The following is a 14,171-nucleotide window of genomic DNA, read 5'->3' as shown; positions in this document are numbered from 1 at the left end:
AGTAAAAGAAGCTTAATATCTTTAAGGCTAATGTGGCATGGGTTAAGCCATTTTTTTAATTGAAAAGTATTCTGAGGGTCCAGTGCTATGCCACTGATTGGTGCATTCAGTGATAAAGTAATCTCTAAACTGTAAAAAGAAACCTAATACTAATACCATGCTTACCCAGTGTGATAGGCCATATAGGCATGATTGTAACAGCTGAACAGACCAGACGCACAGCTGAGAAAGTATATTCCTGCTAGATTCCAAATTCTTTAATTTCAAAGCATTGCCCCTTACAAGCTTCCTATTATGAAAGTGGGTCTTTTTATACTGTTACATATTTTATGTATACATAAACTCAGCAAAACATGCATCGCTTAGTACATTTGAAAGAGATGCAGAACGGTACATGTAAACGACTGCTCTGACATTGTTATTGAGATTATTTGCGCTGGCAGTGGAAACATAAACATTGTGAAAGGGCGTTAATTGAGTGAAACAACATATTTGAATGGACTTCCTCTTGTGTCATAAGGTTCAGTACATATTTAAGCATTATGCTATGGTAATGATTGATTTCTAGTAAATACGCATATTTGTTGCATCACACTAATGTAATTAAGGTTTAACTTAACCCCTTCTATGTCAGAAGTTGTAGAATTTGTAGTGCTGGCATGCTAGTTAGAGATTGCCAGCTTTATTGATTCAACATTTATGGATTACAATTTATTCAGTTTACTTTTGGGAAATAATCCAGCATTGACGAAATGGTTAAAGGGAAGTGTACCTGGTAGACTGTAGTGACAGCTGGCCATTATGTAAACAATATATAATAACCTTTTTGGTTCTGCCTTTGTCCAATTTGAATGATTGTTTAGCCAACCACATATGTATTTGAACGTCAGGAAAAGGAATTTGAATGTCAGAATAGGGAATGAAGAGGAAAAGGCCTAATAGAAACATCAGCAATATGAAATATTAATACCAATCTAGGCTTACAATGAATTGGCTTTCCAGTTGCTGGGGTGATTAAACCTAAGAACCACAACAGTTTTAATTTTGAAAGGTAAAGAAGGTATACGTATGAGATTTCGTTATCCAGAAACCTGTTTTCCAGAGAAATACAAATTACAGGAAGGCTGTCTACCATAGACTCCATTATAAACAAGTAATACTAATTTATAAAAATGATTTCCCTTTTCTATACTGTATAATTGTAAAACAGTACCACGTACTTGATCCCAAATAAGATATAATTCATTGGAGGCAAAACAATCCTATTGGGTAGCGGGTCCTATACCTGTATAACTCATATACACTAAAAATATAAATCAGTAAATACCGCCATCTGCAGATTTCCTTATTATTTACAACTTGCAATTAAAGTGGATGTGAACCCAAAAATAAATGTTGCCTATTAAAGGAAACTGTAATTCTAAACAATATACATTCACTATAAGTTTCCAAATATCATGCAGGGCACAATTCTGTGGCTGTTTCTCAAACAGGATCCTGTATCGCGGTTATGCATCTCGAGTGCACGGGCACTAACACGCGATCGAAATTACGCACGTTATTTCACAGTACACCGACAATGCAGGATCCTGTTTACTGTGGCTGTTTGCTTGTGGATGTTTCCGCTGTGCCCTGCACATTGTTTGGAATGCATACAGTGCTCACTGATGATTTGACAAGGAAACTTCCCAAGCCATCGATGAAAGAGGAGGATTTGTCAGTACTAGTGCTCCCATTAGCTATTATCTGATACATCAGTGCTGTCCAACTTCTGCGGTGCCGAGGGCCGGAATTTCTCTCGCATAAATGGTGGAGGGCCGATAATGGAAGCCAGTTTTGACCACTCCCCCCTTTAAGCCATGTTATCACAATGGTGGTAGCGCAGCAAAAACCCAAATGCTTCATCCTCACTGCAGAGATATCAACCATCATTCATATGTGAAAGAATTACATTATGTCATATTAAGACGTACCCTTAAATCCATATGCCTCCTCCTCCCCTGTGGATAGCACAGCAACCCCCAGCATATAATTACACACCTTAGGGACCATTTAATGGCTATTTACAACTGCTAACAAACTCCCAAAACAAACCACTGCCAGGTTCACCTCCCACAGGCAGCATAGGGTAGGCAGAGTATGGCACACACAGTCAGCACTCTGCCTGCCCTATGCTGCCTGTGTGTGTGCCATACTCTGCCTGCCCTATGCTGCCTGTGTGTGCCATATTCTGTCTGTCTTATGCTGCCTGTGTGTGCCATACTTAGCCCTACCCTGCTTGTGTGTGCCATGCTCTGCCAGCCCTACCCTGCCTGTGTGTGCCATATCCTCCCTGACCTATACTGCCTGTGTGTGCCATACTCTGCCTGCCCTACCCTGCCTGTGTGTGCCATACCCTCCCTGCCCTATGCTGCCTATGCGCCATACTCTGCCTGCCCTATGATGCTTACACACAGGCAGCATAGTCCAGGCAGTACATACAATGTCTGAGGTGTGAACAGGAGAACAATGTGGGTGATTACAGTCTGAGCCTGAGGTGTGAACACTACATTTTTAAACAATACAGAGGGATTACAGCCTGAATCTGAGGTGAGAACCATGCAGGGGGCCAGTTAATCTCAGTACTGATACCATTTAAATCTTACACAAATTTAAGACATGAAAGCAGCCAGACAGGTGGGGGGCCACACAGAGGGGGGTCGCGGGCCGCCAGTTGGACAGCATTGTGATACATAATTAAAGAAAAAAATATTTCTTTCCACATAAACTATACTCAGCATTTACATTTCATGATAGTTCTCCTTTCATTTCCAAAATCAACAAGCAATGGGTTAAAATTATCATAGTGCAAGTTGGTGGTGGGAGGCTGAACAATTTGGAAAAGCTCAAGGGAGCATAGTCTTTTAGCCACATAGCCTAGAGAGTCTTTTAATAAATGCAGTAATAATAGCCTTGTAACAAGTTAAGTTTTGCATTGAATAATGTGCTCAGTTCTTATGCCTACAGTATCAGTTTTTTGGAGAGTCTAATAATTTCTGTTTTATGTATTTAGTTTTTGTTTTTGTGCTTCCAGCTCCTGATTGGTTTTGAGTCTGGTATAGTAGTGTTATGGGACCTCAAGTCAAAGAAAGCAGACTACAGATACACCTATGATGAGGTATGTAAATTTGTTTTTAGGGTCTCAAAGGATAATAAATAATTGCTCTTTATATTTGTAAAGAGATAAAGGTAAATAAAAATAAACTATATCCGGTAACTTTAGGCAGCATGGAGGCTCAGTGGGTAGAGCGCTGTAAGTTACCCACTCAGGTGGTAAGGTCAGTTTCATTCCTGTACAAGGAGTTTGTATGTTCACCCTGTGTCTGCAGGGGTTTCCACCCGGTACTCCTGTTACATTGTTACATGGTTTGTTATTATGAAAAACTGCAAAATAAAGACTTATTAGAATGCCTACCTTTGTTTGTTTTTTTGAGAGAATATTCCACTAAGACTCTAAAGCCGCAAATCTGTTGCTGCGCTTACTGTTGAGTTTGGTTTCTTGGCTATCATATAGTATTTCAAGCCTTAAAACGGCATACTTACTGCTTAAACTATAACCTCTTTAAGCAGAAAATGCCAATTGGGGGATTAACATCTGGCAGCTAATACTCCATCTGCTAAGTTGTATTGCTGAAAGGTCATGTCAGGAAATTCTGTTTTCTTTCCATCTTACTTTTATATGTGATTTTAAGCTTAAGTATGGATTTATTTATGTGCAATATACTTAGTATTAGGATTCTTCTTTAGGGTTTTCCTATGCTACCAATTAAATACAAATGAATACTGATAGAGCTTGCAGTTTGTAAGAATAATCTGGTGATAAAATTCAACCCCTGATATTTCTATTCTAGGCTGCCTTTACTACTGGCTTGATTTTTTTTTTTTTTTTTTTTTAAATACTGGAAGGCATTTGTGAGTGAAGGATCTTACTGTTCTGTGTTTCAGTTCCAGATGTTCCTTCATGCCATTTCTTTGGTGTATCACCTGCTAATGTGATGCTCTTCACTAGGTGGAATTATTGAAGGCATTTAATTGGTGTATAACTAGCATGGAATGGAATAGTATTATATACATTGCTAGGCACAAATAGAACCCTGTAAATATCATCTGGTATTGGGCAGTCAATAGTTATCCTGCCCTTTACACGATGCACTTCTTAAGGGCCAATATTGTGCTTGTAATGTAACTTTCTCAAGGATGATCACTAATGCAACAGCTTTGAAAGATAATCCCACCTGCGTGTGGTGTCCATCGAATAGTGCAGATTTTTTTTTCTCTAAAGGATTCAGTGTGATAGATTTGTTTCAATATTCCATGTAACCATGAATTTAATTTCTTAAATAGGTACAGTATGTACAACTCTTTCACAAGCTTTTTAGCTTTGTGCCCCTATAATTGTGCTCTAATTGTGAAGATATAAGACTGAATGATGGCACTAAAAAGGGAAGTGTATACTGTACTATGTATATATTTATGGGTATAAATATTTTATTTTTCTTGCATAGGCTATTCATTCTGTTGCTTGGCACCATGAAGGAAAGCAGTTTATCTGCAGCCATTCAGATGGAACTTTAACCATATGGAACGTACGCTCTCCTGCCAAGTGCATACAGACAATCGTGCCGCATGGTAAGAGGCTGTGTTTTTATTCTCATATCAAGGAATGTGTTTTTCTCCTGTTTATATGTCACTCCAAAAAACGCAGCAGTGAGAATACATATATTCTTATTTGTTCTGAGCATTTGTTTGCTAAGTGACCTTTGCAGATCTCAGCCAGTTGAATGTACTGTATAAAAAAAAGTGCTGATCTTAATTATTATTCTGTTCTGTTTGAGATGGAAGAGAATATCTTAATAGATGGAAATGGGCCTTTACAAGTTGCTTCTTCAAAAATTGTGTCATTTTATATTGGATTTCTAGTTTGTAAATTATTGCATATAAATTTGTATCTACTCTTAAAAAACTTATTATTATTATTGACCTATTATTAATTTGATTTTTCTGGACATTAAGAGCCAATTGTACTTACTTGTAACCAATTGGCCCGGACAGACTTTCAAAATAGGCCCTGGCATTTGAAGTACACAGAGGCCCAAACGGCCTTCCACAAGCCTCACTGTCTATACTCTATAGCATCTTACAGCAGCCCCTCTGGCATTTTCCAGAATCTACCAATTGCCAATCCGGGCCTTTAACCAATAGATTATAACCAGTGCAGGTATCGGACCCAGTATCTGGAAACCTGTTATCCAGTAAGCTCTGAGTTACGGATAGGCCATCTCCTATTCACTCCACTTGAATCAAATAGTTATAATTTTTTAAAAAGATTTTCTTTTTATCTGTAATAATAAAATAATACCTTGTACTTGATCCCAACAAAGATATGATTGATCCTTATTGGAGGTAAAACAATCCTGTTGGTTTTATTTACTGTTTAATTTATTTTTTGGTAGATTAAGGGTATGAAGGTCCTAATTACAGAAAGAACCTTTATCCAGAAAACCCCAGGTTCTGAGAATTCTGAATAATGAGTCCCATACCTGTATATGCCCAGATAATCAGGGCTAGAAACAGTCTTAATGGACTCAGAGTATTAGAGCAGTAACAGTTTACATTATATGATATGGTTTAGGCTGCTAATTTACTAAGATAGGTGCTACATTGCACCAGTATAGTTGCCCATAGCTTTATTTTCTAATTGCTATTTTTCAACCTCCATTCCAAAATGTATAATACGCACTCCATTTTTTATATTTAGCTATAAAGGCTATGTACAATAAAACTATTTTTGTATATTTATATATATATATATATATATATCTGGAGCAGTGGAGGCTTTACAGATTAATTTAACCTTTTAATTGAATGTTGAATGCTGAAAACAAATTATTTAAAGCATACACAAAGCCTGACAAGGAAGACAGCTAAAATGATGCAAGCATAGGATTCGCTATTCCAGATTAGGAACATCAGTGCAATAACAGTGTTTTATCCTCACATATAGCAAGTAAGTACTTTTCCTCAGCCTAGTTTATTTTTATGACTGCTGCCTCTAGGGAGTGTGGGTCAGAAACTGGATCAAATGATTGCTGCAGGGCTCAGTTCCCATGGGTTAATGTCATGTGCAGAAGGCCTCTGCAGTCAGAAGCCTCTTTCATAGGGTGCCCTCCCTTTCAGCACTGTCAAGCCAACAAACTGGCTCTGGAGGGCTGAAACAGCATCCCTGAGCACAACACAGTGATCTAATAACTATTGTGCAACCCCCATACCTATACTGTTTCTGTGTCTTGTCATATGAAAGAGAGATGGTACACTCAGTAAGTTATATAGGAAAAAAACTTATTGAGAGTACTATGATGTTTTCATATGGCTAATAGGGATGCCGAGACAGCCTGCTAGGGTGGGGGCAGCAGCAAAATATGTCTGCTTGGCGTGGGAAAAGGGGAGAAGGTAGAACAGTGCTATGATGCCATACACAGAAGATGAGAGCTATTTTTCTTACTCCTATAATTGAACCATGTATTATATACAACATTAACTGTGTGGTCATTTAGCTTTTAGTTTATATAAAATGGGATGCTCTCATGGTGTATACCATTCAAACGTTTCACTTACAATAAGCAATAATGAATAACCTCATCTAATAAAATTGCTACCAGCTTAAGGGCAGTGACACACAGTGAAAACAGTTATGGCAGCATGTAAAGTGTTAGTTCCAATAATGATAGAGGATAACCCTTTTGAAATTAAAAAATTACAAAAGTGGTGTAAAGGTGATACCTTTATTAGATAACTAAGCATAGCAAGCTTTCAGAATATTTAGTTCCTTTTTCAAGCTGGTTAACTTGAAAAAGAAACTAAAATGTTCTAAAAGCTTGCTATGGTTATGTTTCTTATATTTTATTTCAAAAGGGTTACCCTGTAACATTTTGACTGGCTAGCACGGTACATAACCTTTTCCTGCATTTCAAATAATGACAGATAGGAAGGAATTTTCAGTCAATGTATTACATATTCAGTGAATTCTGAATAGGTACATCATCCTCTACATCCTCTTGTAGCCCTCAAAAAGCTAGGTTATTAGCAAAAAAATTGGACTGTCAGTGCCAAGCAATGCTAAACAATTATCATTTCCTAGAACAACAGGTCATCAGTAATATGGTTTGTGTTTTATGAACCTTTTAAAAAAATCAAAGAAATGTTAAGACTTTGTCGAGTGCTGAGTGAGCTTTTTAGATCATCTTAGAAGGGAATTACATTTCCGGTATTATACTGTATGTATGGCCAAGGTATGAAAAACAGGTATACTAACTAGAGACAAGGGAAAAAGAAAATATACCAGCTAGCATAAGATAATATGCAAGAGGATTATGTGCCACTTGGGCTGCTGATTTCTAGGCACATTTTGATTTATAAAAATACTAACAAGGATAATGGACATTTATTTAAGAATATATTATACAAGAAAATCTTTGTGTTTTTTATATGACCAACGTTTTAAAATTAAGAGCAGAAAGAGACAGTGAGGCCCAATAGCCTTATATGGTTTGCACTACTTGGTACTTAATGATAGGCATAAAGAAAATGATATGGGCTTGTCTTCTAATGTATCATTGTAGTAATTAAATAAAAGTGAAAAAAGTATCAATAGAGAGTATAAAACAATACTGTTATACAGATAAAGACACTCTTTCCTGATGAAGAAAGCATGTCAGTGAAGAGAAAAGATTTCTAAATTAAAATAAGTAATTTTTTTGTATCAATAATAAGGCTAAATCCAGGACTGGCACAGTTACTGAGGCTTAATAGGAAAAAGCAGGTAATTCATTCTCTTTTATTCAGTAGGCATACCTGATAGAATCAATACTGAGCTGAATATTTGCCTTTGGAGTAAAAATATATAATAATGTGTAGTGTTTTGGCATGTCTGCTAGCTTGATCTGTGCTGAATGTAACATTAGATGTTGCAACTCAGCTTGACTTCCATCGCATACTGTCAATCCATCTGCACATATTAAAAGTGTTTTTGACATAAACATGATTATTCTATAGTGAATTTTTTATCCTATTCTTTGAGACTGTGTTTACTTAATGTAGATATGTGGTTAGATGCAAAAGACTGCAGGATTTATAGTCAAAGCTTATAAATTATGGAAAAGCCTGCAAGCTTTGCATCACACCAAGTTCTAGGAAGAAGACAAGCAACACAGAGCATGTTGTCTTGGACTTGTGAAGAATGACACTATGATCGCTAGGATGATGAAAAGATACAGCTGTTATTGACAAGCACTACAGCAGCAGCACATTAAAGTTTAACTACACTACATAAAAGCAGCTGATCATCTCTTCTGTTCTGAAAGAAATGATGCCAGCGTATCAGGAGTTAGAGCAATATTAGCTTTATTATTATGAAAGCTATAAGCAAGCTCTGTAAGAGTAGAGATGAAATAACATCCAGATACAATATAGTAACACTAAAGGACCAAGTGGCTTGGGGCATGGAAATTAGCATCTAAATTGTTTGCATCATTCACTGTTATGAAGGCAATGGCAAGTTGTAGCATTTAGTACTTTGTTTGCAACAAATGGAACCTTTTGAGTCATTTTTTGTTCTAACTTTACAAAGTATTATCTAAGAACTAGGAACAAATGTGCCACTACTTATATGCATTTAGTTTGTCATAGAATTTATATGTATATATTCATACATATACAGCATTGACTTAGATCAAAGAGTTGTTTTAAAAGTACTGTAATCCACAGCCACGTGAGATGCTCCACAGTGAGACAATTCATCATATCCCGGCACATAGTTCTTTTGGTTAAATGTTAGCCAGGACAGATTTCCTTGTTTTGGCCACAATGCATTACTCCATCCCATAATTCTAGCATACCTCTGGTATGTGATGCAAAATGTTGTGCAAGATACAAAGATTCATAATGATTAATATATGCAAATGGGTGTAATTTATGCTTATGAGGTTATGGGCATCATGTGGGCTGGATGTGGTCATTTAGGTACAAATGTATGACATTTGCCTAGTGATCTTAAATATTTTAAAATGCTCACCTTTTATTGTAGCTGATAGCCTCAAAGATGAGTTTATAAATTTCAAGTAAAGGGAAATTTACTGGGGGAGACATGTGTTAGACAACCCCTAGTGAACATAATTGCTTACCTTACATTGCCCAGGATGATATTCCTTCTGTACACTACCTCCAATGCAATCCACTTTGGGTGTTCTGGACACCACACATGCGCAGTAGTGAATTAAAGATTGAACTTTAATGTTGCATATTTCACTCTATTGTGCATGTGTGCTATCCAGACAGCACAAAGCATCACTGGGGCAATGCACAAGATGGCAGAGCAATGCTGAAGGAGCAGCACACTGAGCGGGTGCACTTTCAGAGGACAGAAGCACTGGCCTGGGGTCTGATGTTAGCGATTGTGTTCACTGAGGGGTGTCTAACACAATAGGAGTTGCTAATGGAAAGTCCTACGCATCACGTCAGCTTTCGAAAGTTGCACAAAGTTTCCTTCTGCAGGCATCTTCGTGTGACTTCATAGGCTTTTCCACTGCCAACTCCTATTGTTGCCGGTCGAAAGGCATTTCGGAGTGGTTAGGCGCTTGCTGTAGAGATCTATGATAGGCGACTAACTGGCTCTGTGGCATATTAGCTTAAAATGGCAGCTGCTATCTTTAACAGAGGGATATTCTAGGGCTGTTAATTTGAGTATGGTAAAGTGTTCTACAGAATAAATATAGTGTTCTAGCTTGCACTATAGTGGCTAATCTATTGGCAATAAAATGCCATAATGCCTTTCCTTTTCCTTTAAATGGTTGCTAAAAACTCTGGCTTTTCACCTAATGTGTTCAGCTTACTGAAATAGTTTGACAGCTGACTTGCCAATTCTTCCAAAAATGTTCCCTATATTTGTTCGGGATTTTATTAACAATATTGTCTAGTATTCTTGAGTTTTGAATCTTTTCATGGCGTGTGATACCTCCAACAAAGAGAAGAAGCTTTGAGGGTTCAATCTTGGAGTCATTATCTCCAATCTGGTACAATAGCCCTGTACAATAATGCATGTAGTAGATATATAATGTGTAAAAGTGGCCATAAACAGGTTGGTAAACACTGCTGACAGTCTAAAGGTCCCCATACACGGGCCGATAGTAGCTGCCTATATCGGTCCCTTGGACCGATTCGGCAGCTAATCGGCCTGTGTATGGGCACTCCCGACGGGCCTGCCCGACCGATATCTGGCCGATTCGATCGGGCAGGTTAGAAAATCTACTCCGATCGGGGACTGCATCAGATCGGGTCGGATCGGCCAGTGTATATGGGGACCTTAAGTCAGCAGTATATTGCCCAGTGTATAATGAGCAGATCTTTCTATCTATGGCCACCTTAATTAAACCTACAAGACACTATGTAGGATGCATTGATAGCACAGTAAAAATAGAATTACAATGGTCTATAAACATCTTCAACTTTAGTAATCAGGTACAGTACTTGGTTTGGTAGTAATCATGTTATTGAAGAGAGCTAAGGCATTATGTGTTAGTCTGTACTGGAAGGAACTTAAATTGTGTTTGTATCTATAATTAAGACTGTGAGAATAAGTATCCCCATGGAAACAACAGGAATGTGGCATAAAAATGTAACGTTATTATATTTTGCTTGGGGTATTGGAAAATGACAGCCGATTCCACATTATATGAACAAAAATAGACATTTCTTTCTGTAACAACAATCTAATAATATTAAGAGTGAATATACCGTATTTATACCTTTCTCACTACACTGTCATTGTATTCTTTTTTGCAAGTATAATATGCTGTTTATCATATCTGTGACATCTGTAGTTACTTGCAGGGGGAAAGTTTTTTTTTTATAATATACCAAAGTGTGTCATAAATGCAAGCCTTCATTAAAAGAGAAATAATTTGTCTTATGGTACTGACAGATACATCATCTGTATGATATGATCCATATCGTGTGCTGCTTCTTTCTACATGTAGATGTACTCTGTCTGCTAAGAACATGTGATATCCTGTTATCCTCTTCTGTAGAGGATTAGCATAATTTCTTCATTTAGTAAGATAGACCTATGAATAAATATTTTAAAATGTAGAAGAGGTTACATTTATATCAAAGAAAATTAACACAAGAAGTTGAGTTTTGTGTGACATATTTGAGCGTACTGCATATCAGTGCTGTTCAATGTCATATAAAGGGGATGATTATTACTTATACTGTACCATAGGTTCAAGGACTGGATTATATTAGAATTATGATGTTATAATAAATAGCATATGCATCCCTTGAAAAAAAACTGGGGACCAAAAAAAAAAAAAACTCATTACAGGTTTGTCAAGGGATGGATTGAACCCATTAGGGTTCAATCCATAGAATCCTTTAAAGTCTCTGAAACATAATAGATTAATAAGATTTGGTTATCACTGTTATAAGGTTTATGTATAAAAAGTTTAAGTTCTTTCTTGACCTAACAGAGAGCATATATGTTTGCTTATTTTTAAAACAAAATGTAAAATCATCAATTTTTGTGTGGGACCTAGAATAAAACTGTGATAAAGTGATTTGGCCAAAAAACATAACCGAGCTGACCAATTACCTAATTCATTATGGAACTGTGTGGGTTCACAATTCAAATTCGGTGATTTGTTCTTATATTTGTACTGGAAAATTGTACAGAAAATTGTGTCAGCAATTCTGTGCCATTGTACTATACTAACATATAGTTAAAGTGATACTGACACGTAAAAACTGTTTTTTAAAATACAGTCCCCTTTAGGAACCTCAAGTAACAATAACAAAAGCAGCCCTATCAGGGACAAACATAGGTCATGCTTGTCCCTGATAGGGCTGCTTTTGTAATTGTTACTTGAGGTTCCTAAAGGTGACTGTTTTGCCAACCTGTCAGAATTTCTAACACTGACCGACTACTGCTTCACAAACATAGTAGCACCCTCATACAGGAACTTGGGGGAATCTGGTAGGTAATGTAAAAGCATCAGAAAGCACTTTTATTGCAAAATTGTAACGCTAATGCAAAGACAGTGTTATGATATATTTAAAAAACTGTTTAATTTCAGGTGTCAGTATCTATTTAAGCTTTTTAATATGGAGAATTTGAGACATTTTGAGAGACTTTAGTTTGCATTGTAATTAGAAATAGTGTTATGTGGCAGATATGTTAAATTATCAGTGCTAACCTTTAATGGGCCGGAGTGAGCAAAACTAACACCATATACAAAAATTCTAAATGTAAGCTTGATTTTAATACTGAGATTTTTCTGAGCAGCTTGGGCTATTTAGACCAGCGTTTTTCAACCACTGTTCCGCCGCGAGATGTTGACTGGTGTGCCGTAGGCAGGGCCGCAATTTTTACTTTCAAAGGGGGCCCGGCGATGCTACAGTTTTTCTTAGTAGCTCGGGCCCCCTTTAATAAAATCCGGGCCCTGTCATTGGTTGCGCCCCGTGTGTACGGGTGACGTCAGTACGAACGGGGCGCAACCTTATAAAAGGGCCTGTGTGCGGCCGCGTGTAGGCAGAAGTGCAGAGGCGTCGCGCCTGAGGGATACGAAGATGCTGCTGAAGCCACCGGAGAAGCCGCCGAAGAGCAGAAGTAAAATGCTGCTGGGCACCAATGTATTAGGGGGGGCCACGGGGCACACTGACTTATGGGGGCACTGCTGCTGGGCACCAATGTACTAGGGAGGCACTGCTGCTGGGCACCAATGTACTAGGGGGGCTGGCTCTTGGCACCAATGTACTGGGGGGCACTGCTGCTGGGCACCAATGTACTAGGGGGGCATTGCTCTTGGCACCAATGTACTAGGGGGGCACTGCTGCTGGGCACCAGTGTACTAGGGGGGCACTGCTGCTGGGCACAGAGTTACATTTTTTAACATTTTCTAATGGTGGTGTGCCTCGTGATTTTTTTCATGAAACAAGTGTGCCTTTGCCCAAAAAAGGTTGAAAAACACTGATTTAGACCATAGTGCCCTAAATGTCTGGTCATTGGTGGGTTTTAGACTTGTTGGATTACAGGTTGTCTATTTTAAACTTTTACTGCTATTTCACCCTCTCTTAGTAGACGACATAAATGTCATTGAAATGCTTTGAGCAAACCGTAAAATGTTTGAGGGGAGTAACTAAATGCTGTTTTGAGAGAAATGGTATTTATCAAGCTACTGATGCATTAACAACTAAAACTGACTCCTATAAAAGCTAGACTTGCATATATAAACTAGACTCTGTCCACACAAGAACCTGAAGTTTGGTATCTTGTCATGTTAGAGATTAGTTTAAAGGAAAAATAAAGTCAAAGTCACTTGGGGGTGCCAAAATGTTAGGCACCCCCAAGTGACTTTGACCGCCTACCTTTTACCCCGGGCTGGTGCCCCTGTGAGGAAGGAACAGCACCAGCCCGGGGTAGCTGCCGGCGCTTCCTTTTCCTGATTCGCTGCGCGCGCATGCGCAGTAGAGTGAAAAGCCGAACTTAAATGTTAAAGTCGGCTTTTCACTCTACTGCGCATGCGCCCACCGCTGGCACTCAGGAAAAGGAAGCGAGGAAGACGGAAGCGCTGCGCTCCAGGTGCCCCGGGCTGGTGCTGTTTTCTCCTAACAGGGGCACCAGCCCGGGGTACGAGGTAAGCGGTTAAAGTCACTTGGGGGTGCCTAACATTTTGGCACCCCCAAGTGACTTTGACTTTCGTTTCCCTTTAAACTTGTAGGCATTCTTTTATTTCTCTGATAATGTAATTCACTTGGTGTTCAGTTTTTAAAGTCATCCATTATAAGGGAAAATTGTGCTTCTGTGATAATGTTATTCATTTGGGGTGCAGTTTTTAAAGTTTTGAAGAGAAAATTGTGTATCAGATGACTTTTTCATCCTGAAGAGATTCATTTGGCAGATTGATGAGAAACAATTTTCTGAAAATTATCTTGTCATTTCCAAAAGACTCTTTACTTTCTAATAATGTCGACTTCAAGTTTTCTGTTATTACTTTTAAGAAAAGTAAGAGGCAATTCCTTTACATTCTTTGACTTCTAACTTTTATTGAACAATGCTGCATAGTTTAGATGTGAGATTTGGG

The 14,171-nt window shown here is 38.1% G+C and overlaps 1 protein-coding gene across 5 annotated transcripts in view; it reads left to right on the top strand.

Annotated features, from left to right (window-relative positions):
* The window catches only part of stxbp5 (syntaxin binding protein 5 (tomosyn)), a 181,510-nt gene that overhangs the window by 107,275 nt on the left and 60,064 nt on the right, over positions 1-14,171 (top strand). For all 5 annotated transcript variants that reach the window (XM_012963785.3, XM_002936370.5, XM_012963784.3 and 2 more), the window contains exons 7-8: positions 3,074-3,157; positions 4,545-4,668. In XM_012963785.3, the coding sequence (XP_012819239.1) occupies positions 3,074-3,157; positions 4,545-4,668 (208 nt within the window). The remainder of the gene's footprint in view (positions 1-3,073; positions 3,158-4,544; positions 4,669-14,171) is intronic.

This window comes from Xenopus tropicalis, chromosome 5 (genome assembly GCF_000004195.4).
Source record: "Xenopus tropicalis strain Nigerian chromosome 5, UCB_Xtro_10.0, whole genome shotgun sequence".
Taxonomy (NCBI): domain Eukaryota; kingdom Metazoa; phylum Chordata; class Amphibia; order Anura; family Pipidae; genus Xenopus; species Xenopus tropicalis.
This window is presented reverse-complemented; position numbering and strand designations above follow the sequence as displayed.